General features: G+C 53.7%; 1 protein-coding gene across 2 annotated transcripts in view; it reads right to left on the minus strand.

The window, feature by feature from the left end:
- Nucleotides 1-16,522, minus strand: part of AGAP3 (ArfGAP with GTPase domain, ankyrin repeat and PH domain 3) — a 101,251-nt gene extending 84,729 nt beyond the window's left edge. For both annotated transcript variants that reach the window (XM_033166305.1, XM_033166306.1), the window contains exon 1: nt 16,253-16,522. In XM_033166305.1, the coding sequence (XP_033022196.1) occupies nt 16,253-16,520 (268 nt within the window). In that variant the 5' untranslated portion in view covers nt 16,521-16,522. The remainder of the gene's footprint in view (nt 1-16,252) is intronic.
- Between the last annotated feature and the right edge of the window lie 9,233 nt (nt 16,523-25,755).

The raw sequence follows: 25,755 nt of genomic DNA on the forward strand, positions 1-25,755 counted from the left end.
GATGTGCAGCAGCACAGGCGGGAGAGAGACTCTGGCGGACTCTGCGGGTCAGGAAGGCACCGATCCTGCGAGGGCTGCAGGGCCGGGCCTGCCTCTGGGTCTCCTGCCAGGTGGAAGAAAATGCAGGCTGGAATCCAGGAACCTTGGGGCAGAGAGTCTGTGGGGTAAAAGCCTGCTGGTTTGGGGAGGAGGACGAGGGGTGCAGGAAGCGCCTCAAGGGCAGGCAGCTCTCCTAGCGCAAACTGCAACGGATCCGCACCCAAGACCCCGATTTCTCTTAAGAAATCAGCCAGTGGCTCATCTTGTCCAGCATCCTCTTCTCACAGTGGACGCCCAGATGCCCATTATGGGAAACCCACAAGCAGGATTCGAACACAAGATCCTCCTTCTCTCCTTCTGTGCCTTCCAGCAATTGTTATTTGGAAGCATTGCTGCCTCCGACTGTGGAGGCCACAGCCGAGCCCTCAGGGCTAGGAGCCACCGATAGCTCTTTCCTCCTCTATGAATGTGTCCAATCCTCTCTTAAAGCCATGCATACAAGTCGGGGGCCATCCCTGCCTCCTGTGGCAGCGAGTTCCACGGTTCAACTCTGCGCTGCATGAAGAACTTCCTTTTATTTGTCCTGAATCTTCCAGCTTCATTGGACACCTGGCCCAGGAGTGGGTTCAAGGTGGGGCTCCCCACACACGAGAGAGACCCACACACACCACAGGCTCTCCTTCCCCTTGCAGGGGTTGGGCTAGATGCCCTTGAGGGGTCCCTTTCAGCTCTTTCAAATTCTATGAATCTGCTATTCTCCCTCCACACCCCCACCCACCCACCCACGGCTCAAGCAAGATGGGTTTCCTAGGAAATGACAGGAGCAAAAGAGGCTCTGGGCTCTCCGGCCAAAAGCCTTTGCCAATTCCCACTTCCAGCTGCAGGAGTGGGAACCGTCCTCTTGCTCTTGGCAAGGAAAGGGAGAAGCTCCGTGGGAAGAGGACTTGGCTGGGGAGACAGGAGGCTGGGGGGGGCAGCAGGCCTTAAGGAGCAACCAAGAACCCGGTGGGTGGTGGGGAGAAGATGAATCCGAGTATTGCAGAGTTGAAAGGGACCCCAGAGGTCATCCAGTCCAACCCCCTGCAATGCAGGAATCACAGCTAAAACATCTAGGACAGATGGCCACCCAGCCTCCGTTGAAAAACGCAAAACGAAGGAGACTCCAGGGGAGTCTGTTCCACTGCCAAACAACTCTCACTGTCTTAAAGTTGACTTGCAATCTCCTTTCTTGTCGTTTGAAGCCTCGGGTTCGAGTCCTACCCTCCGGAGCAGGAGAAAAGCCTTGGAGATGTTTGAAGGTGTCTCTCCTATCTCATCTCAGTCTCCTCTTTTCCAGGCTCAACACACCCAGCTCCTTCAACCATTCCTCACCAGGCTTGCTTTCCAGATCCTCTGCACACGTTCCAGCTTGCCGTAGAATAAGAGAATACGAGAGCTGGAAGGGACCCTAAGGGGTCATCCAGTCCAACCCCCTGCAAGGCAGGAATCTCAGCTGAAACATCCCTTGTCGATATCCTTCTGAAATGGTGGCGCCCAGAACTGGGCACAGGATTCCAGGTGGGGAGAGAGCAGGTCTGTGACTCCCCCTGAAGAGATGCTCCGGTTTGAATCCTCCAAGGAGATGCAAACAATCCACACACACACCCCGTCACCATTGCAAAGCTGGCTTTTCGTCCCCCTCCTCCTTGAACCCTTCCTTGGGGTCAGGGCAGCGGGGGGTGACCCCCTCCCTCTGCAGCTCTGCCTGCCCTGCTCCTCTCTCAGCCTTCGGACCCACCACAACCTGCTCTAGGGCAGCCAAGGAGCCTAGAGGCCCTCAACTTCGAACACCAAACCCACCTCCCCAAATGCCATGTGCTGCAGTGTGCAAGCATGGAAGGGGGTGCCCCCCACATGCACATACATGGCAAGCTGTAGGTGCACAAGGTGCCCCCTCCCCCAAAGTGCTGCTCCCTTGCTCAACCCCCCCTTCCAGCAACTGCACCCCAAGGCAACTTTGCCAGAGTCTGTCACCTGAGGGCCAGGATCCTCACCAGAAACGCCTCGCTGGGAGCCCTCCCTGATGCCCTCCCCAAGGCCCTGGAGTGGGGTCTTCGAAGCCTGACCAGCCTGGTCAGGACAGAGCAAAGGAAGCCCTTCTTCATGCAGCACATAAACTGTGGAACTCCCTGCCACAGGGGGCAGAGATGGCCACCAACTTGGAGGAGTTTAGAAGAGGATTAGGCAGATTGACGGAGAAGGAGAGAGCTGGCAGTGGCTCTTAGCCCCCCGGGCACGGCTCTGCCTCCGCAGCTGGGGGCAGCAACGCTTCTGAGTCCCAGTTGCTGAAGAAAATGTTTAAAACAACCTTTTCTTAGAAGAAGACGCCCAAAGCCGTCCTTTGAGGAATTCTAGGTGCCGGAATCCCAAGGGAGCAGAAAAGGCTATTTGTGTACTACGTGACCACGGCTGCGCGGATGTTAGTGGCCCAGAGATGGAAAGAAGATAAAGTCCTGACCAGAGAGGAATGGCAGATCAAGTGGATGGACTATGGCGAAATGGCCAAAACAACCGGAAGAATCGGAAATCAGGAAGACCAAAATTTTAATAAGGAATGGGGAAAATTTATAACCTACCTTAAAAACATTGTAAACAGTTAAAATCGTTAGTAGGGCTGGAATATCACTCGTAGTTTAAGGGTGAATTTTGGACACAATGGAGAGGTAAAAGATTTGGATTATCATAAAAGCTGCAGGAGGAAATGAGTAACAGTAGGACCCACGAAGGGGAGGAGGGAAGTCTGGGAGATTCCTTGGAATCTTGTTTCTATGTTCGATATGTGACTGTGAAGTTTTAAACTGAAAAACCAAATAAATAAATGTATGGGGGTGGGGTGGAATCCCAGTTGCTGGAGATTGTGGAGTGGGAGAGAGCTCTTATTGCGGTCAGCTGCTCCTTGGGGCGTCCGGCCAGCCACTGTGAGCACAGGGTGTTGGAGGGCCACTGCCCTGGTGAAGCAGGCTCTCCTTGGATTCCCAGATGGAACCTCCATGGACAGAGCCAGTCTACCTTGGAATAGCAGAGAGCAAGAGTGGGAGAAGGCTCCCCTTGGGAGGCATCTGGTTGGCCGCTGTGAGAAGAGGCTGGGGGGGCCACTGGCCAAATCCAGCTGAAGGCTCTCCTCATGTTGCTTTTGTCCAAACGTAGCCAAGGAAGCAGAGGTTGGGGGGAAGCCCAGAGGGAGAGGGAGGGAGGAGTCCCCGGAAGGTGGCAGCCGTGACCGTCCTCCGGCCCCCCCAGGGAGACACCGCAGGCGGGGGGAACCCCAGGCGGAAGCCGCAAGAGGCCGCCCACAACCACCTGCGCAGCCCAACAACTTCCTGGTGCTGCCCGCAGAACTTCCTGCCTGCCAAGGCTGCTCTGAGACAGGCAGGCAGCGCCAGGGAGGTGGGCAAGACATGCCCAGAAGGGCAATCCTGGGAGGAAACCTCAAGAAATTTGGCAGCTTGGCAGAACCCATTGGGGTGACTCCAAAGAACTCAAAGAATCATTGGACTTCAGCACTGGAAGGGACCCAAGGGTCATCTAGTCCAACCCCGTGCAATACAAAAAGCACAGCTGATCACGCAGATGTTGACTCATCTCTCAAAACACCTCTGTTTCCTACTTATGAAACCAGGTCACTGTCTTTCTTAAGGTAAACCTCTTCAGTCAATACCTCCCCCCTCCCCATCCCCTAGTTTTGGACAGGCGTAACATTGAATTTTATCTCTTTATTGACAGATCTTGGAGGGTAGGAGCTTTGAGCTGTGATTCCTGCATTGCAGGGGGAGGGACCAGATGGCCAATATCATGTTCCCTTTATACAAATCTAGATTTCACTTTCTTGGGTTCCATGATCACTGCAGATGGTGACACATCTCCCAGACACCTGCTTCTTGGGAGGAAAGCAATGACAAACCTAGACAGCATCTTAAAAAGCAAAGACATCACCTTGCCGACAAAGGTCCGTATAGTTAAAGCTATGGTTTTCCCAGTAGTGAGGTACAGAAGTGAGAGCTGGACCATCAAGAAGGCTGATCGCTGAAGAATTGATGCTTTTGAATTATGGTGCTGGAGGAGACTCTTGAGAGTCCCATGGACTGCAAGAAGATCAAACCTATCCATTCTCAAAGAAATCAGCCCTGAGTGCTCACTGGAAGGACAGATCCTGAAGTTGAGGCTCCAGTACTTTGGCCATCTCATGAGAAGAGAAGACTCCCTGGAAAAGACCCTGATGTTGGGAAAGATGGAGGGCACAAGGAGAAGGGGACGACAGAGGATGAGATGGTTGGACAGTGTTCTCGAAGCGACTGGCATGAGTTTGGCCAAACTGCGGGAGGCAGTGGAGGATAGGGGTGCCTGGCGTGCTCTGGTCCATGGGGTCACGAAGAGTCGGACACGACTGAACGACTGAACAACAACAGGGCGCAACCACATTTGGAATAATACTATAATATTGTAGAGTTTGAAAATGTTCAGAAAAGGGCCACCCACATGACTGAGGGGATGGAGCAGCTCCCTTAGGATGAAGGTCGCAGAGTTTGGGACTTTGTAGTGAGAGGCGACATGATAGAATCATAGAACTGTAGCGTTGGAAGGGAGGACACAGGGCCATCTAGTCCAACCCCCTGCCACGCAGGAATCTTTAGCCCAGTGTGGGGCTCCAACCCACAACTCTGATAAACTATTGTGAAGCGTGGACAACTTGTGGGCCTTCAGTGATGTTGAACAAGGGGATGCAAGATGGATACAAAAAAGCTAAACTGTGGAACTCCCTGCCACAAGGGGTGGCTTTAAACAAATATTAGATGAATTCATGGAGACAGGTATCAACAGCTGGCTCTGCAATGCTTCTGAAACCCCAAGCAGGGACAGCATTGCTCTTGAGTTCGAATCCTGCTTGCTGGTTTCCATTTGAGGCGTCTGGTTGGCCACTGTGAGAACAGGAAGACCTTTGTGACAGTAAGAGCTTTTAGACAATGGTCCTCCTCTCCTTCCTTGGGAGCTTTTAAGCAGAGGTTGGCAAGACACCTCCCACGGATGCTTGAGCTGAGATTCCTGCATTGCAGGGGGTTGGACTGGATGACCTTCGGGGTCCCTTCCAACTCTACAATTCTGGGATGCTGGACAAGGTGGGCTCTCGATGGCCTCATCCAAGAGGCTGTTACATGCATCTGCCGGGCACTGGAATTCAGTGGCAGCCAGAGAGCATGCCAGGCAGCCTGGATGAAGCTGCGCCCGAGAGGAATGCCAGCCTCTGAGTCACAGGGCAGAGATTCCTGGTCCGGCTCCGGCCTTCCGCCCCCACCCTGCCAGCCAGCTGGTGACCCAGCCCCCTCCCCACACCCCACGCCAGCTGCCGGAGCGGAGGGAAGCAGCTGCCCCACGGCTTGCCAAGGCCTGGAGGGCTGGGGTCCTTTCATCACAGCAGCAGCCCCTCGGCCGCCCCATGGGGCAGAGGTGGGACCACCAGGGAAGGCAGGAAGCCCCCCACCCACCCCAAGGGGGCTGCAGCCAGCCACCGTTTTTTCAGCCTGGCCTGCCTCGCAGGGCTGCTGTGCGGATGAGATGGAAGAAGCAGGCAGGAACCTCCCTTTGCCCCTCGCCAGCCAAAGGACTTCTGCGTTTTTCAGGAAACTCAAACTGTTGCCTCCGCGATTACATTTGTAACCAGCTCAACATTGTATGTATTTGGCGTCACATCCCTGAGCCCTGGCAGCCGCCACTCCCTCTTCTCTCTCCGAAACAGGCCTCTCAAAACACCCAAATTCCCTGATTCTTAGAGCTGAGCCCTGCTCTCTCTCTTAGGGCAAACCTCTTCTCCCAAGTCTTCATTTCTTTGACAAGTTACAGACGGGCATAAAATTGAGATCCATCTCGAAAGTCACATTATTTGCAGATATTGGGACACAAACACAGAACCCACTTTTTGCTGTGGTTCATGCATTGCCTCCAGCTCTACAATTCTTTATGCAAACTTTGATTTGGGGGTGCTTTCAGGCTGGGAGCAGGTGAGTTTTCAATGGAGCTGGGGGCAAATTCCTGACTTCTTAGTACTGGGGGGGTAAGGAATCACGGAGCCACAACACAATATAAGGTTCAGTGCAGTAACGTTCTCAAACAACAGGATTTGGGGGAGCCTGCAAGACCCCAAATGACTCAGCAACAGGGTAGATAAAAATCAATGATTTTTTAAATTTTAAATTGGATTTTAAAAAATAAAATTGGATTTTTAAAATAAAATGCTTTTGGAGGAAAAACCTTTCTAAAGATAGTTTTCTATTTAAATTACCGGTACATTATAATCCAAAGGCTATTCATCAGGAAATAAGGATTTTTTAAAAGTTTTTCATGTGTGCTAAAACTCAAGTCTTTTTTTAAAAAAAGTTTAACCACATCAGTTAACAAACATGGATACATATGTTCTAATGTTATTGTTTTAGCTAAATAAATTGTTAAAATTGTTATTAAGGAAATGATTATTTTTCTCCTTCCGTTAAAGTACAGCAGAAAAGTTGTCCAAATATAAGCAGTTACCGGTAACTTATTAGACCTCACAATAATTTCATAATTATCTGTCTATGTATTTCTAATTGTATAACCAAATCTGTATTTTTCATATAACTGTAAAAACTACTCTGAAAATTTATCATTCCAAAAATAAAACCTTCATCTGGTTGTAAATATTAAGATTATACCAGCAAGAATGAGTCTTTCTGTAAAAAAATAATAATGATTTAAATCAAGTCTTATTGACTAGTGATTTAAATCGATTTGATTTAAATCAAATCCACTCTGCTGAGCAACCATGCCCTCAGACAGACAGACCCCACCACAAACACCCCCCCCCAATCTCTTGGGCAACGTTTGGCCCCGTCACCTGCAATGGGGAATTTGCTGGAGGGAGGCAAAGTTCCACCCACCCCCCGCCTGGCATCGGGCAGCAACTTGGGCATCACATCTCCCAAGCACCTGCCCTCTCCCTGTTCAGCTGCCCCAGCGACCAGCCCAAGGGATGGGAACTAGGGTGGCACAACGTGGCAAGATGCTCTGGGAGAACCTCCTTGGCTTCCCTGGCAGGAGGGGAGTTGGAGAGGGTGGCATCAGCCCTGCCTCAGATGGCAGAATCACCTGAAGCCAGGCAGAGATAGCTCAGTTGGTGGAGCATGGGACTCTTAATCTCAGGGTTGTGGGTTCGAGCCCAACATTAGGCAAAACGATTTCTGCATTCATTGCAGGGGGTTGGGCTAGATGACCCTTGGGGTCCCTTCAGCTCCAAAATTCTATTTTTCTAAGGCAGCGGCTGCGCCAGTGTTGGGATGTGTCTGCTGCACACAAGCCACGTGGTGCCGTGGGGAGGGGGAAGGTGGCCCCCACATGGTTCTTATGGTCAGGCAGATGTGCAGGATTTAGCCCCGTGAGCAAGACTGTAAGCCCAAAGGACTCGCACTCAAGACCCAGGTGCCACCCCCCAGCAGCTGCCATGGAGAGGGATGCTGAAGCCCCAAGCAGCCCCCACTCCCCATCCCGGCAGCCCAGATAGCAGACGGCAGCTCCCTCCTCGCACCCCCCCCCCCCCGGTTTGAGAGGAAAGAATCTTTGAAAACGTGACAGAAATGTCTTCTGTTGCTTGGAAACCAAACGGCAAAACCAAGCAAACCCCCTAAATTACTATTCTTAGGTTCTTGAGCGGGTGGTCGCAGACCAGATCCAGGCGCTCTGGGAGGAAGCGGATTTTCTGGATCCATTTCAATCCTGTATAGCCCTGGTTTTTAGCACAGAAGCTGCTTTGGTCGCCCTCTATGGTGACCTCTGGGGGCGTGGGGGGAAATGTGTCCCTGTTAATTCTCCTCTACGTCTCAGCAGCCTTTGATTCCATCAACCCTGGGGTCCTTGTGGACTAGGGGTGGGTGGCACCGCTTTGTGGTGGTTCCGCTCCTACTCAGATGGTCGTTCCCAGAGGGTGATGCTTGGAGAGTGCTCCTTGGCCCCGTGGACCCTTCAGTGTGGGGTTTCGCAGGGCTCAATTCTATCCCCTATATGCTGCTTCACATCTACATGAAACCACTGAGTTGTGTTATTCTGGGGTTTGGGGTATGTTGTCAGCAAAATACTGATGGCACTCAGCTCTCTTTCTCCTTGACACCTGCAGGTGAGGCAGTGGAAGTGCTGGACCAGTGTCTTGCCTCAGTAATGGACTGGATGAGAGCCAACAAACTGAAGCTCAATCCAGATCCGACTGAGGCTCTGTTAGTGGGTGGTTCCTCAGGCCAGATGGCTGGGAGGTTGCCTGCTCCTGATGGGGTTACACTTCCTCTGAAGGAGCAGGTTCGTAGCTTGGGGGTCCTCCTGGATCCTTTGCTGTCGCTCGAGGCTCAGGTGGCCTCAGTGGCCCAGAGTGCCTTCCACCATCTTCTGCTGGTGGCCCAGCTACGCCCCTATCTGGACAGGGATAGCCTAACTACTGTTGTCTATGCTCTGGTAACCTCAAGGTTAGATTACTGCAATGCGTTCTACGTAGGGCTGCCTCTGAAGACGGTTCGGAAACTTCACGTGGTGCAGAATTCAGCAGCCAGGTTGCTCACCGGAGCAAGACAGTTTGAGCATATTACGTACACTGATCCTGGTCCGACTGCACTGGCTACCGATTAGTTTCCGGGCCCAATTCAAAGTGCTGGTTTTGACCTATAAAGCCTTAAATGGCTCAATACCTCAAGAACCACCCCTCTCCATATGAACCCTGAGATCATCTTCCGAGGTCCTCCTTCGTGTGTCTCTTCCTTGAGAGGTCCCGAGGGTGGCAACATGAGAGCGGGGCCTTCTCTGCAGTGGCTCCCCGTCTGTGGGCTGCTCCCCCCAGGGAAGCTCGCCTGGAGCCATCATTACCTATCTTTAGGCACCAGGTGAAAACGTTTCTCTCTAACCAGGTCTTGGCTGATTAACGTTCTACGGCCTTTTAAATCTGTTTCTGGGAGGGGGGAGCTTATGGGTTTGCTTTTGCTCTTGTTCTTATCATGCATTTTGGGTTCTCACTTTGCATTTCCATGTTGTGAATCACCCAGCGATCTTCAGATGAAGGGTGGCATACGGATTTAATAAATGACAATACTATGGTGCTCGTTCCACAATAAATGGTGACCTATGAGATTAGGAAAAGAGGTGCCAGGGAGTTGCCAGCGCCCGCCCACCCCCCCAAAAAAGGGTGAGGCTGAGCGGCCAAGAAACGTGTGGGAGGGTGGAAGGGAGGGAGGGAGGACTAGAAGCTTGTCTTTCAAACTGCCAAGCTATAGAAGACGGACAGGTGCCTGTCCCCACCTCCCAAACACTTGCCGCCTCCAGGCTGCAGCACAAGACGGATTGCAAGAGATTCTGCCCCACTCCAGCCCCCCAGAGCTGCCACTCTTGCCTGTGGGTCAGTGGAGTTCCTGAGGCACAAACACAAGGCAGCTGCCACAGGATCCAAGCCACAGAAAACCCAGAAGGGAAAATGTGGGGCGTTTCGTGCTCTAGCCATAAGAGCCCCGAGGAGAGGGTGTGGCTGGGAGTGACCCACAGAATCATAGAATTGTAGTGGTGGAAGGGGCTCCAAGAGACATCTAGTCCAACCCCCTGCACTGCAGGATGCAGAGCCACCTCACTGCCACACTGCCGGACCACCCCACACTTCAGTTCTCCACAACCCCCCAGGAGTCCAAAGTCCAGGGTTCTTCAAAGACCCCCGAGCAGCCCAAACAAACCGTGTAGCCCAAGCGAAGGGGCACAACCCACAAATCTGCCCACAATACACTTTGGGTGGGGGGCGTGGAGAAGAGAAGAGCTGACCACTAAGCTAGTTGCCCAATGTCTGGCACCAAGAAAAAGGCAATTTTCCCCCAAGCAAAGCTGTCCTTTTCAAATCCAGACCAGTGAAGGTGGAACAAGCTGGTTTTCTGCTGCCTGGGTTCAAAATACAAGAAAGGAGATTCAGGCTAAACACCCGGAAGAACTTTCTGGCGCTAAGAGACATTCAACGGCAGGATGGACTCCCTCAGAAGGTGGAGGACTCTCCTTCCTGGGAGGTTTTTAAGGAGAGGTTGGCTGCCAATCCGTCAGGGATGCTTGAGCTGGGATTCCTGCATTGCAGGGGGATGGACTAGAGGACCCCTGGGGTTCCTTCCAACTCTACACTTCTACTATTATATGATTCCCATGGTTAGCTCAGAGTTAAGAGTCCCTTAAATGTGAAAGGGTACAGGAGCAGAACTTGTTTCTGGGCCCCAGGACAGCTGGATGTCCCAGAGGCAGAGAGGAGGAACCCCTTGCAGGCCTTGCTCTCCTGCCCAGCCCAAAATTGCAGAAGGGAAGGAAGCAACTTCTGCCAAAGCTTAACTGTGATACAAAATTGCCTATGACACACATAGGAATATATCGAATATATTTAATTCAACCTAGATCTTAGGAAGATTAAACTACAAAGCCAAAAGGTTCAGCCGTGTGAATTTGTCTTTCGTTAGTGGGAACAAAACAGAGAAGCAAACGAAACACAGGGCATCTGTACAGTTTTGCCAAATTACTGTATATACTGTATAATTACTGTATATACTGACCCCTGCTTCTTGGGAGGAAAGCAATGACAAACCTAGACAGCATCTTAAAAAGCAAAGACATCACCTTGCCAACAAAGGACCGTATAGTTAAAGCTATGGTTTTCCCAGTAGTGATGGATGGAAGCGAGAGCTGGACCATCAAGAAGGCTGATCGCCGAAGAATGGATGCTTTTGAATTATGGTGCTGGAGGAGACTCTTGAGAGTCCCATGGACTGCAAGAAGATCAAACCTATCCATTCTCAAAGAAATCAGCCCTGAGTGCTCACTAGAAGGACAGATCCTGAAGTTGAGGCTCCAGTACTTTGGCCACCTCATGAGAAGAGAAGACTCCCTGGAAAAGACCCTGATGTTGGGAAAGATGGAGGGCACAAGGAGAAGGGGACGACAGAGGACGAGATGGTTGGACAGTGTTCTCGAAGCTACCAACATGAGTCTGACCAAACTGCGGGAGGCAGTGAAAGATGGGTGTGCCTGGCGTGCTCTGGTCCATGGGGTCACGAAGAGTCGGACACGACTGAACGACTGAACAACAACAACAACAACTGTATTTGAAAGAGAGGTTAAAAGTTCTGTAAGAGACCCTTTCTTTCACCCATAGGAACACAGTTGGACTAAGAGCAAGAATGTCTCATTTTGTATCAACTGAAGGGAAACTGCATCCAGTTAATTGCTAAGCAAAATAGGACTCCTAAGAGGCGTCACAAGAAGACCAGAAACTATCATCCTTTATGTTGGAAACGTGGATAAGGCGTAGAAACTCACTCTCCATTACGGTGTCGCTTTCCCAGAGAAGAAGCTCTTAGGTGAGATGTGGGACCACAACTACACTGAGACCCTCCCTGCCTGTTGCTCACCTGTACAGGGCCTGAAATCGTCACCTCAGCAAGTCCTAAAAAGAATTGGAGAACAGCAGAATTGGAAAGGACCCCCAAGGGCCATCTAGTCCAACCCCCTGCAATGCAGGAAGAACCCAGGATAAACTAAAGAAAGGCGTGCCAGTTATTGGGACCAACACCTATCAGAATGGCACCTAATTAATGGAGATCTTCGCTAAAGACTCCAGGGGAAGCTGAATGGCCGTGGGGCGAGAGGAGAGGTCCTCCTCTTTTTGAATCAGAAGAAGAAGAAGAAGAGGAGGAGGAGGAGGAGTTTGGATTTGATATCCCGCTTTATAACTACCCGAAGGAGTCTCAGAGCGGCTCACATTCTCCTTTCCCTTCCTCCCCCACAACAAACCCTCTGTGAGGTGAGTGGAGCTGAGAGACTTCAGAGAAGTGTGACTAGCCCAAGGTCACCCAGCAGCTGCATGTGGAGGAGTAGGGAAGCGAACCCGGTTCACCAGATTACAGAACTACAGCTCTTAACCACTGCACCACACTGGCTACAGAACTGGAAGTGGCAAGCGGAAACAAATGTTGCTGCTCCCCATAGAGGGATGGGGAAAGCGCCCTCACAAAGAGCAGAATTAGGACATGCGCTTTTTAACTTGTACGTAAATTGTCTGGAGTCGGGTGAACAGTGAGGTGAAACTGGAAGCAGAAAATTACCCACGCTAGAGATCACTAGGAAAGGAACCAGAAATCAAACTGCCAAGGCCATCGTGCCATCTATAATGCGATTTGGGAGGCCTGCGTCCCGTTCTGTTCGCCTCTCCTCCAAGAGGATATCGCACAGCTGGAGAAGGTTCTGAAAAGGATGGAGAAGGGGATGCAGAAACTCCCCTCTGAGGAAAAGTTGCAGCATTGGGGGGGGGGGGTTTCTGTTTACAAAAAACAAGAGAGGTGACATGACAGATGTTTATAAAAATTAGGCACAGTGCGAAGTTTTTCTTCCTGTCTCGCAATACAGCTTTGTGAGCCTAAAACGAAACGGAGATCCAGAACTGACAAGAGAAAGTATTCCTTCAAGCAACTCGTAGTGAACTTAAGGAATTTGATCCGGCTCACCTGCAGGGCTCCTCGGAGGTCCTCCTAGCCTGATCACCACTGGCACACACCTAGTGAACAGGTATGGCACAGGTAACAATGCCAGGGCTTTTCGGGTACTGGGGGTAACCAGCCGGCGCCCAGCAAGTGGCAAGGCCAAAGGAAGGGGCAGTTCCTCAAGGGTGAGGACCACGTGGGTCAGGCAAGTCCTTGGCTCCAGCACCCAGCCTCCCCAACTGGGGCCACCAGGGACTCGACCAGCCAGCTGCTGAGAAGCCCCCCAAATCTGGGCTACAGCAATCTAAACATGGCCAGACCAGTGTTAGAAACTCAGGTATATCAGCTAGGCGGCAAATGGCACCTTAGAACCAAGGTGACAGTCACCAAAACAGAAAGTCTACTTGCTATTTTGGGGCATTTTTCAAATGACGGATTGTCTGTGATTGAACATCCATCTAGTTCATGTGACAAGCTTGAGTTGGGTGAAGAGCTTTGAGAACTTAAAGAAGAAAAGTCCCAAGATCCAGGGACAGTTCGCATCTATACTGGCCCATTCTGACCACTTTTTCTTAATGGTGACACAGATCATTCACACCATAGGAATATTCTTCACAACTGTCAGCAGGGCAGTCGGGGGGGGGGGGGGGCGAAGACAAGCGACAACAATTCACTATAACATTGGTCTCTTCTCCTGCTCGGAAAAAGCATTTTGGTTCCTGAAATTCATTCCGATTGTGCAGATAAAATAAAATGGGATAGAATTCTACAGGGTGTGTTGCTAGTGTGTGAAAACAGCCAAGATCCAAGGAGCAGGCGGGCACCTCCAGATGGTGGAGATGTCAGGCACCCTCCTGGCACTCAGGCATCTGCACTTGGTCGCAAGTGGCCAGTAGCCAGGCGCAAAATGTGCCTGGCAGATTTCGAACACAGACCCAGGACACCCAAGGAGGCTGCCTTTGAGGAGTGCCTTTGGCTGCACCTGGATGCTATGTATAGATTCTGGAAGGGGAAAGGATGCCCACAGAAGGACACAGGATGGGTGCGGGGTTCAACACCACCCTCACCCCTGGACTTCCGGCATCGAAGACCAGAGCCAGGAAAGTCCTGGGCATAAGGCTGGCACCTGTGGATTGACCTGGCATTTCCAGCTCCTGTCAAGATCCCTGCCTCCAAGACCAGCGATGCCACCTCAGTCCCAGGTGTCTCCCAGGTAGCCCTTTCAGGAGGGGCTCTTGCGAGGCTCCTCCCTTCTTCCCAAGCAATGAATGCCAGGCCACAGACAGACAGAAGGCATGAAGAGAGCAGGAGAAGAAAGAGAGGATCTCTCCCTGGTTTTTGCTGCTGCCGCCAAGGCCCCATCCTGCCCCTGGCAGCAGAGTGGACATACTTCTGAGGCTTCTAGGTAAAGGGTAAAGGTACCCCTGACCGTTGGGTCCAGTCGCGGACGACTCTGGGGTTGTGGCGCTCATCTCACTTTACTGGCCGAGGGAGCCGGCATACAGCTTCCGGGTCATGTGGCCAGCATGACAAAGCCGCTTCTGGCGAACTAGAGCAGCGCACGGAAACGCCGTTTACCTTCCCGCCAGAGCGGTACCTATTTATCTACTTGCACTTTGACGTGCTTTTGAACTGCTAGGTGGGCAGGAGCAGGGACCGAGCAACGGGAGCTCACCCTGTCGCGGGGATTCGAACCGCCAACCTTCTGATCGGCAAACCCTAGGTGACCTGCGTCCCTCTGAGGCTCCTACCAGCTCCCAAACAGTAGCAGGAGGCAGAAATCCCCCCACCCCGATGGATCATCAGCGGAAGCTCAAAGTCAACCTCTCTGTGTGGCTTCCATTCCCTGCAGCAGCAACCTCCCTCCCATCCTGCCAGCTTCTGCATGTCTCTTTCCTTCTTCCACTCAGGGATGCTCAGGAATAGTCCAGACTCTGCCCTTCTCTTCACAGGGGTCCCCCCAAGTACACCCCAGATGCAGGTGGCCCTTTCCAGACACCATCCTCTCTCTCTCTCTCTCCCCCCCCCCTCCTTTGTCACACGCCAATCTCTCACCCGGAATTGTTTCCTTCCTCCGAGCAAAGAGGCTCCCCGAGATCTCCTGCCAAGCAGCACAGGTGGGGAGGTGGCGCTACAGGTTTGCCAACCTGCCGACACGGAGCGCAGGTGCTGTGCTGCCTCAGGGCAAGGCTTTCTGAGCAGTTCCACGCCCAGGCCGGGCGCAGAAGATGCCACCCGCCTTCCCTGCCTGACAGCTTCCACTCCCCCAGGCCGCCCTTCTTAGCAAAGGAGGGAGAAATGGGGTGCAAGCAGAACAGCAGCAGGGCAGCTGGCATGGCTCCCCCCCCCCAGAGCCCCCTGGCCAAGCTGAACAAGAGCAACAGGAGCAGGCAGTGCCACGCAGAAGGGCCTCCTGCACAGAGAGACGGAGCCGCCAGCAAAAACCAAGGGAAATGGAGGATGCTGCCATCACTACCACCGTCTCCATGGCACTGAGCCCCCCCCCCCAGGGTCCACCCCAGAGGGATGCTATCACAACCTGACCCTGAACAAAGGCAGAATGGCTCTCTGGCCCGGGCACTCCAGCCCCAGGACCCTTCCACAGAGCATCCGCTGGGCCTCTGGCACTGGAGGTTCAGCCTCAGAGCACTGGCATGAAAACAGCGCCTCTGAGCTCGTGCAGAGGGCATCTCTATAACTGAAGCCAGGTTCATCGCAGACTTTACCAGGCAGGAGACACAGGGCGTGGGCAGCCTTCGGTTCCTTGGAGGTGTTTGGGGCCTTCCCCTCTGCCCTCCTCACAAACTGCCCCCCCCCCAGTCCTTGCCAGACAACCTCCCAATCCCAGAACCCCCTTGCTGGAAGGTGATGATCTGGGGGCTGTCCACCTGTTTTGGGGGGGCTTTCCTGGGGTTCAGAATGAGTTGCTTTGCACACCAGGGTCCACTGCCCAACCCTGGAGGTTCTCCACACCCCCAGCTGGCCAACAATGTTCCATCCCTTTGGGGCACATCTGGCAGAATCAACATTTGCCAGTGGGGGGGGGGTTTCCTGCTGCCAGGATGTCCCCTCTCTGGCCAGGAAGGGCACAGCCAAGGGCAGCCACAGGCATGGGGTGTGGAGAAGGGGCACAGTGCCACCCAGGGAACCTGGCGCAAGGGAGGCTGGCTTTGTGCGAGGCATGCCAAGGAGGGTCTCCTTCCTCCTCCTCCTCCCCGCACCCAAAATCAGGGTCCCTTGCAAACTGCCAACAAACTCTGCCAAGTGCCAAAGCACGTGGTGAGGTGGGGGGGGGGATGCAAGAGGAGAGAACGGAAGGAAGGAAGGAAGGAAGGAAGGGAAGAAAGGAGGAAGGAAAGCAAGGAGTGACATTTGGCAAGGGATTAATCACAGCCTCTCTGCAGAGCCAATAAACCCCCCCCCCCCCCCCAATCGGGAGCTCCATTTTCTGCTGCAGGAGAGAGATGCACACATAACAGCCCCCCCCCCCCTCGAGGCGGAGGAGGAGGAGGCGGCTCCACTTGCGAGGCAGGCGCCGCACAGCCCTTCGGCCGCATCCTTCCCAGAGCATCCCCGAGGCCTGAGAGCCCCCGCCCCACCCCTCGACCTCCCTCTTCCGCCCCCTCCTCCGCCGCAGGAGCCCCGGCGCCCGCCCCCCCCCACCCCACCGCCGGGGGTCTCACCCTCGATGGAGATGACGTGCTCCCGGATCTGGCTCTGCAGCGCCAGGTCGTCGACGCGCTCGACCAGGTCGTAGATGGCGTAGATGTTGGGGTGCACCGACTCGAAGCGCCCGATCTCGGCGCGGATGGCCGCCGAGTTGGACAGGCCGAACTGCGGCGAAGGCGAGCCGCCCGACCCCGACGGGCCCGACGGGCCCCCCGGCGCCGCCAGGCTCTGCTGCGAGGCCGGCCCGCCGCCCTGCCCCCCCGGCCCGCCCTGGAAGTTCATGGCCGGCGGCGCGGGAGGACGAGGACGACGACGGCGGAGGAGGACAAGGGCGAGGGGGCGGCGGGCGGGCGGGCGAGGCTCGACGGGGCGGCGGGAGAGGCGAGGCGAGGCGCGGCTGCGCGGGCGGCTCAGCGGCGCGGGGCTGCGGCGGCGGCGGCGTCCGGGGCTGCGGGCTCCCGGCGCTGCATGGCGGCTCCCGGCGCTGCTGGGCTGGCGGCTGGTCCTGCTCTCCGCCCGGCGGCCCCGACAGCAGCACAAGCAGCAGCAGCAGCAACACAAGCACAAGCAGCGGCGGCGGCGGCGGCGGCGGCGGCCCCGCGTCACGCAGCCGCCCCCGCTCCTCCTCCCGCGTCAGCGCCGGGCTGGCACCGCCCCCGGACGGAGGGAAGGAAGGAGGGAGGCAGGAAGGAAGGAGGGAAGGAGGGAAGGAGGGAAGGAAGGAAGGAGGAGGGCGGCGGGGATGCGGGCGGGAGGCGAGGGAAGGAGCCGCCTGCCTGCGCAAGCCCGGCCAACGCTTATGTAAGGCGCGCGGCCGCGGCGTCGGGGGGAGCCGCGCGTGGCCCTCGCCCGCCTTGCGGGGACCCTCGGAGGGGGCCGGCCGGGCGGGGGTCCCGGGGAAGGAGGAGCCCTGGGTGGCCACCTCGGGAGTAGAGCCCGCCGGATGGATCAGCCCCCCAGTCCAGCAGCCTTTTCCCACGGGGGCCTCAGCTCTCCCCTCGCGGCGGGGCTTCCGACGTGGCTCGCAGCCTTCGCTAGCCCCCTCTTCTCCTGGCAGGGGCGCCAACTTGAATAAAATATGGCGGGGGGGGGCAGGTAAGCCTCGCCCTGCCAGGAGAAGAGGGGGCTAGCGAAGGCTACGAGCCACGTCGGAAGCCCCGCCGCGAGGGGAGAGCTGCTCGAGAGGCGCCTTTCATGGCAATGCCCATCAGCTTTGGGGGGCTCAGCCCCCTCAGATATTTTATTGGGGGGAGTGTGAAGGGACCTGGCCCCCTAGGAGATGGCTCCTGTGCCTCCAAGATGGCCTTCTCCACCCCCACAGCTTGGCCAGAGCGTCCTTTGGAAGCGCATCACTTGAACTCTGTGCTGAGAAGCCCGCCCAGTTGGATGCCTCCAATAGGGGAGGTGCCAGCGGCTGCAGTTGGGGGGTGACCCATTTCCTCCAAGGCCAGGGGCTTACCTAGGGGCTGGCTCCCACCGACTGTGCAAGCCCAGGGGGGAGGACGCTTCGCAAAAATCTCAAAGGAAGATGGAGAGAGTGAGAGAGCTCCTTTGACAAAGGCAGAAGGGAGCCTGGAACAGGTCAGTCTCTGCCCAGAGAGCGTGGAGTTCATTTCATTTATTCCAGGGACTTCTGCCTTCCAAAACACAGTTTTCTCCAGGCTTCTCACAACATATGTAAAGCATTTTTTGAATAGGAAACATCAAGATCTAAAATATTAACAACAAATATAAAATAAATTTTAAGTAGCAAACATCAGTATCTAAAATATTAAAAAACTAACAGAACAGCCTACATCAGGCCAGCAAAGCAAGACAGGAATGGCAGATTCATGGTTTTTAAAAACAAAAAAACAAAACACAATTTAAAACAAAGAGGATCATTAATTGAAAATCCAGTCCATCTTCTCTCTTAATATGTTTTTTTTAAATCACTGATTGCTTCCTTCCTTATCTTTAGTTACACCCAGGGCTTTTTTTCCAGCTAGAACTCACCGGAACTCAGTTCTGACCCCCTCAGGTGGGCGCCATTGCCATTATAAGAGAACAAGGAAGGCGTTCATGGTGAGTTCTGGCACCTTTTTCTAGAAAAATAGCACTGGTTACATGGCAGAACTGTAACATTGGAAGGGACCCCCAGGGGTCATCCAGTCCAACCTCCTACAATGCTGGGGAGTAGAGTGGCTGGGGAGACCCGGCCAGATGGGCGGGGTATAAATAATAAATTATTATTATTATAATGCAGGAATCACAGCTCAAGAATCATTGACAGATGACCATTCAACCTCTGTATAAAAAAACCCAAAGAAGGAGAGACCAAAACCTTCCCAGATAGTACATTGCAGCATCAAAGAGCTTCAGGAAGTTCTTCCTGACATTTAGGCGGAGTCTCCTTTCTTGTAACTTGAATCCATAGGTTCAGATCCTGCCCTCCAGAACAAGAGAAATCAAGCACACTCCCTCCTCCATATGACAGCCCTTAAGCTATTGGGAGATGGCTCTCCTATCTCCTCTCGGTCTCCTCTTTTCCAGACTCAACACCCTCAGCTCCTTCAACCCTTCCTCATCAGGCTTGGTTTCCAGGCCCTCGATCGTCTTGGTCGCCCTCCTCTGCCCACTTTCCAGCTTGCCAACATCCTCCTTAAATTGTGGTGCCCAGAATTGGACCCAGTATTCTAGGTGTGGCTTGACCAAGGCAGGAGAGAGCAGGACCATGACCTCCCTTGATCTGGACACTGGACTTCTGTTGATGCAGCTGTTTTTGCTGCTGCGTCACACGGCTGACTCCTGTTCAGCTTGTGGTCTCCTAAGACCCCTGATCCTTGTCCCCATGTCCTGCTGTCAAGCCCGGTGTCCCCCATCCTATCTTTCTGCAGCTGGCTCTTCCTGTCCAAGTGTAGAACTTAGGGTCCCTTCCAGCTATATTATTCTATGTCCCAAATCTTCCAGCCTTCAGAGTGCACACATTGCAGGATACAGCCCAGCCCAGCCCTTCGTCTGGATGGGTCCTGAGTTCCCTGCTCCCTTCGGTTGGGGGTATTGCCGGTCCCAGATGGGTGGGTAGGGGCAGCCTGTTCAGAGATGCTCAGGACATGGTTGTCCTTTTCACACCATTCTGGGATGTTCTGGTCACCTGCGTGTGCTTCCTCCCCCCCCCCCACTCCTGGACCCATGTGGGTCTTGGCATTTATCCCTCCTTCCCTCCCTCCCCCTGCCTAATTGCTGCATAGGATTGGCAGCCCTGTGCCTTCCAGGAGATCAGCTAACTGGGGGTCAGGCCCCCCACCCCACCCCATCGCTGGCATCTTCAGGCCCAGAGCGGCACCCCCCCTCCAAGTGCACGCACACACATCCTGCAGTTAATTGGCACCAGCTGCCAGATCAGCTGGGTGCTAATTATCCCCAGGCCCTAATAGGAGGTTTGGGTAGCTGAGCCAGAGTGACTCACCCAGAGGGCAGCGGGAGACAGGCCGGGAAAGCTCCCCCAGCTGGCCTCAGACCCACAGACAGACAGACAGACAGACTCTGGACTGCAGCTTTTTTGCATTCCTCGGGGCTGCCCAGGAGGAAAGAGCCCCCCTTCCAAAGGCTGCCCAACTAACCCAGGATCCTGTTCCCATAGTGGCTGAACAGATGCCCTCATTGGGAAACCAGCCAGCAGGATCTCAGCACAAGAGCAGCTCTCCCCTCTGCAGACCCTCCAAGTGCCCCTATATTCCAGGGACAGTCCCGGATGTTTCTGTTTTAGTCCTGGAATGTCCCGCTTTTCCTTAGGACGTCCCTATTTTCATCGGAGAAATGTTGGAGGGGATGGTGGTCTTCAGAAGCATGGCTGCCTCTGACTGTGGATGCCGAGCACAGCCATCCTGGCCAGGACAGAGCCATCGATTGCCCTCTCTCCCTCCTCCATTAATTTCTCCAATCATCTTTTAAACCCACCCAGGGTGTCGGCCATCGCTGCCTCCTGTGGCAGGGAGTTCCACCGTTTAACTGCGCTGCGTGAAGAGCTCGTTCCTTTTATCCTGAATCCTCCAACTTTTGGTTTATTTGGATTTCCATGAGTTCTAGCATTACGGGGGGGGGGGGGAGGCCTGGAAGCTGTCCAGGGGCCCCTTGGCTGGATTGTTTCCACCCCAAAGCATGAAGGAAGCCTGGGAAGCATTCCCATGCCAGAGGGTGGGATGGAGGGGCTTTGCATATTACGTGCTCCCTGGCAAGAGGCTGGCCATGTTTTTGTGCCAACCAGCCCCCCCCCCCCCAGCAAGGGCTGGGGCAAGATCCACCTGCTCCGTGTCAGGCAGTTGTTCAAAGTCGCAAGAATCTGGGCAGGAACGGGGTGAAATGACACCCCCCCCCAGGATGTGTGTGAGATGGCAACAAGGGGGCAGCTTCTCCCAGAGTGCCCTGCTCTCTGGGAAGCCACACTGAGCCACTGGTCACTCCCACAGCACCCCGTAGGTCACGCCATCCCTGCAATGGGGGGGGGGGTTGAGTGACCCAGAAGGAAGGCGAGGCTCCTGCACGCCCCCCCCCCCGGCAGTGACACAAAGCAAGCATAGTCTCCAAGTTCAGTAGGGCTTATTCTCATGTACGTTTACACAGGATCCTAGCCTTTTTTGGGGAGGGAACGCCAATACCCCCCATACCCTGGTTATCCAAAAAATGTGGGGAAGACTCATGTGGGGGAAATGTGGGGAAGGCCCCAGGTCCATATCGTCTCCCCCGGAAGGTACTGTTTGCTTATTTCAAATGCATGGAGCAAAGGGCTGTTGGTGGCTCCTAGCCAAGGAGCTTTACCCCCATAAATTCCAGTTGCTGGAATCCGCACTCAGATCTTGCTTGCGGGTTTCCAATTGGGCGCAACTGGTTGTGAGAAGAGGCTGCTGGATTAGATGAGCCAGCAGGGTCTCCTTCTGTTTTTCTCTATTAAACCTATTAGTTCCTTGTCACCTAAAACCGTCTCTAAGCAACACACAGAGAAGAATTCACTATAAAAGAGAATTACTCTTTTATTATTCTCATCATCATTACGTATACCGCCCTTCACCCAAAGATCACAGGGCAGCTCACAACATAGATCATTCTTCCTGCGTTGCACGGGATTGTACTAGACGATCCTTGGGGGTCCCTTCCATGATTCTATAAAATATTAAAATTCCACGCAGCATATAAAACAAAAAAAAACAAAGAAACCCCAAACAGTGATAATGAATACTGCAACAATAACAATGGCAGCACAGGAAGGAAAAACAAAATGACGTGTCCCGCCCCCTCATGAACCAGCAAATGAAAATAAGTACTTGAACGATGACACGCACTCCGCTCCAGCCCAGCAGTCATAGAAGCATGGCGTTGTAGTGTTGGGAGGGACCCCCAGAGGCATCTAGTCCAACCTCCTGCAATTCAGGAACCACAGCTAACCCATAGTGGGTCTCGTAATAAATAATAATAATAATAATAATAATAATAATAATAATAATAAAGCGCAAAATATGGTCTGAAGCTGAACATCAAAAAAACTAAGATCATGGCCACTGGTCCCATCACCTCCTGGCAAATAGAAGGGGAAGAAATGGAGGCAGTGAGAGATTTCACTTTCTTGGGCTCCATGATCACTGCAGATGGTGACAGCAGTCACGAAATTAGAAGACGTCTGCTTCTTGGGAGAAAAGCAATGACAAACCTAGACAGCATCTTAAAAAGCAAAGACATCACCTTGCCGACAAAGGACCATATAGTTAAAGCTATGGTTTTCCCAGTAGTAATGTACAGAAGTGAGAGCTGGACCATCAAGAAGGCTGATCGCCGAAGAATTGATGCTTTTGAATTATGGTGCTGGAGGAGACTTTTGAGAGTCCCATGGACTGCAAGAAGATCAAACCTATCCATTCTCAAAGAAATCAGTCCTGAGTGCTCACTAGAAGGACAGATCCTGAAGTTGAGGCTGCAGTACTTTGGCCACCTCATGAGAAGACTCCCTAGAAAAGACCCTGATGTTGGGAAAGATGGAGGGCACAAGGAGAAGGGGACGACAGAGGACAAGATGGTTGGACTGGCATGAGTCTGACCAAACTGCGGGAGGCAGTGGAAGACAGGAGGGCCTGTTGTGCTCTGGTCCATGGGGTCATGAAGAGTCAGACACGACTGAACGACTGAACAACAACAACAACCCCCCATCTGGCTGGGCTTCCCCAGCCACTCTGGGCGGCTTCCAACAAAATATTAAAATACCATAATTCATCAAACACTAAAAGCTTCCCTAAACAGTCCAACAGTCAAGAAGGCATTTTCTGCCCATTCTGTGGAGAGAAACGAGGGGCTCGTCAACCTGGGAAAGTAGCCCATCCAGGAGAAGGAAAACTTTATCCTAAACCGTCATTTGTGAGAAAGTCTTCAGGAGTAAACCTCGAGGTGCAATTTGTAGAGAGAGAAGACAAGGCAAGGAGTGATGTCCGGCGGGTTGCCAGATAATGTCCCATTGGCTATTGGCTAAAGGTGTGTCAGAGCATCCAGCTCACTCACTGCTGACAGCGGCAACACTTGCAAAATGTACGAAGGCCTGAAGAAAGACTTTGGGGCAACAGTCAGGAGAAATGCACCACGGAAAACCTTGTCGGGAGAGATGGTCACAGACGGCAGCAAGCCAATGAAGCTCTCAAGATCGCTACCCACAGGAAATTGACAGAATCCAGACTCTGCCTGTCTTGGAAGAGCTGGGTGTCCCTCCCTCCCTCCCTTGACGAACTAAAGAATGCCCTCAGCTCTCAGGCATGTGGAAAAGGCCCAGGGCAGGATGGAATCCCCCCAGAAGCGCTGAAAGCCAGAGTCCGTTCCTCCCTCATGACACTCTTCCACAGCCTCTTCTCGCAGTGTTGGGAACAAGGATGCGTGCCACAAGTCATGCGCGACGCCAGCATTGTGACGAAGGTGACCACCAGGACAGTAAGAATTACCACGGGACCCCCCTGCTACTGGTCCGTGCAGCTCTCAACAGATTGCGCTCACTCACCGACAGGGTTGATCCCGAGTCACAGCCACAGTTGAGCTGATGTTCTCAGTGTGCCAGCTGCAGGAGAAATGCCAAGAAGAAGAAGAAGAAGAAGAAGAAGAAGAAGAAGAAGAAGAGTTTGGATTTGATATCCCGCTTTTCACTACCCGGAGGAGTCTCAAAGCGGCTCACATTCTCCTTTCCCTTCCTCCCCCACAACAAACACTCTGTGAGGTGAGTGGAGCTGAGAGACTTCAGAGAAGTGTGAGTAGCCGAAGGTCACCCAGCAGCTGCATGTGGAGGAGCGGGGATGCGAACCCGGTTCACCAGATTACAAGTCTACCACTCTTAACCACTACACCACACTGGCCCCTCGTACATCGAGGCCTTTGACCTCCTCAGCCAAAGAGGACTCTTCACACGGCTCCACCAGGTAAGATGTCCACCGCAGCTTCACAAAATGATGGTGTCTTTCCACAAGGACACGCGTGGCACCGTCCCAGGTGATGGCTCGTCCTCAGACGCCTTCCCCACAAAGAGTGGCATGAAGCGGTTGGAGGGTGGGTGGCGGCCAACAGATTGAGGTTGAATCCTGGCAAGACAGAAGGACTGTTTTTGGGGGACGGGGTGGGTGGGTGTGGGGGACTCCCTGGTCCTGAATGGGGTAACTGTGCCCCTGAAGGACCAGGTGCGCAGCCTGGAGGTCATTTTGGACTCACCACTGTCCATGGAGGCCCAGGTCAATTCTGTGTCCAGGGCGGCTGTCTACCAGCTCCATCTGGTACGCAGGATGAGACCCTCCCTGCCCCCAGAGCATGTGGTGCATACTCTAGTTATCTCCTGCTTGGACTACTGCAATGCACTCTACGTGGGGCTACCTTTGAAGGTGACCCAGAAACTACAACTAATCCAGAATGCAGCAGCCAGACTGGGAGGCTGCCATGACCATATAACACTGGTCCTGAATACTGGGAACATTGGCTCCCAGTACATTTCCGAGCACAATTCATAGTGTTGGTGCTGACCTTGAAAGCCCTAAACAGCCTCAAAGGCCCAGTAGACCTGAAGGAGCGTCTCCACCCCCATCATTCAGCCCGGACACTGAAGTCCAGCTCCGAGGGCCTTCTGGCGGTTCCCTCCCTGCGAGAAGGGAGGTTACAGGGAACCAGGCAGAGGGCCTTCTCGGTGGTGGCGCCCACCCTGTGGAACGCCCTCCCATCAGATGTCAAGGAAATAAACAACTATCAGACTTTCAGAAGACACCTGAAGGCAGCACTGTATCGGGAGGTTTTTAATGTTTGATATTTTATTGTGCTTTTAATATTCTGTTGGTAACCACCCAGAGTGGCAGGGGCAACCCATCCAGATGGGCAGGGTACAAATATTATTATTATTATTATTATTATTATTATTATTATTATTAAGCAGGGCTGTGGTCTTCTTGCCCCAACCCTCTTTGGCATATTCTTCTCCCTGCTGTTCTCCTCAGCCTTCCTAGGAGACCAGAGTCGGTGTCCGGCACTTCCATGCCAGGAGCCATGGGGGTCTGCTCAGCCTGGCACATCTCCACACCGAGAGAAAAGCGGGGCTGATCCTTATGCGTGAGATGTTTTCAGGTGACGCAGCCATGACAGCGCGCTCCGAGGAAGCTCTACAGAGACCCGTCAACCGCTTTGCCCAAGCCTGCGGGGAGTTCGGCCTGATCACCAGCCTGACAAAGACCAACATCCTGGGCCAGGACATCAGAAAAGTCTCAATTGATGCTGAGCTGGGCAAGCATGTTGGCAAGGCAGCTATGGCAATGGCTGTGGGAGAATGGGATGTCCAATACCAAGGTGAAGGTCTACCAGGCTTGCCACTGGCGGGAGCAACGCCTCCATGACGTCCACATGCGCTGCATCGGAAGGATTGGGGGCATCACGCGACAGGACAGGATTCCAAACAAAGAAGTGCTCTCTCTCCCAAGGCCACATTCCCAGCATGTTCACACTCCTGTCTCCGCGACGTCCGGCTTGGTCGTGTCTGCGGAATGGAAGATGGCAGGATCCCCAATGCGGTGCTGGCTTCCGGCACTAGGCCAACCGGCAGACCAACTCTGTGTTACCAAGGTGTGTGCAAACGTGACACGAAGGCCGGCAACACCAACCCTGCCGTGTGGGAATCGCATGCAGATGAGGCCAGTGCCTGGAGACAGACAGACAGACAGGCCGTGCATCCACAGCAGTGACCAGAGGAGGAATGACGGCTGGGAGGAGAAACGCCCTGGTGCGACCACCTTCCTCTGCCCCGGCTGCAACAAAACATGTCTCTCCTGTATCAGTCTCTGGGGCCACAGCGGGCGCAGCAACCTTCCAGCAGCTTGACCTCGCCCCCAAAGGTGCATTATTCCGTTGTCTCCCAAGTCAGACGGATGCCAATCAACCATACCACGCATCTAGCTCTCTATTGTCTTCGCTGACTGGCAGCTGCGCCTCTCCAGGGTTTCAAGGAGGAGTCTCTGCCAGCCCTACCTGGAGGTGCTGCTGGGAA

Source organism: Lacerta agilis, chromosome 12, assembly GCF_009819535.1.
Source record: "Lacerta agilis isolate rLacAgi1 chromosome 12, rLacAgi1.pri, whole genome shotgun sequence".
In the NCBI taxonomy this organism is placed as follows: Eukaryota; Metazoa; Chordata; class Lepidosauria; order Squamata; family Lacertidae; genus Lacerta; species Lacerta agilis.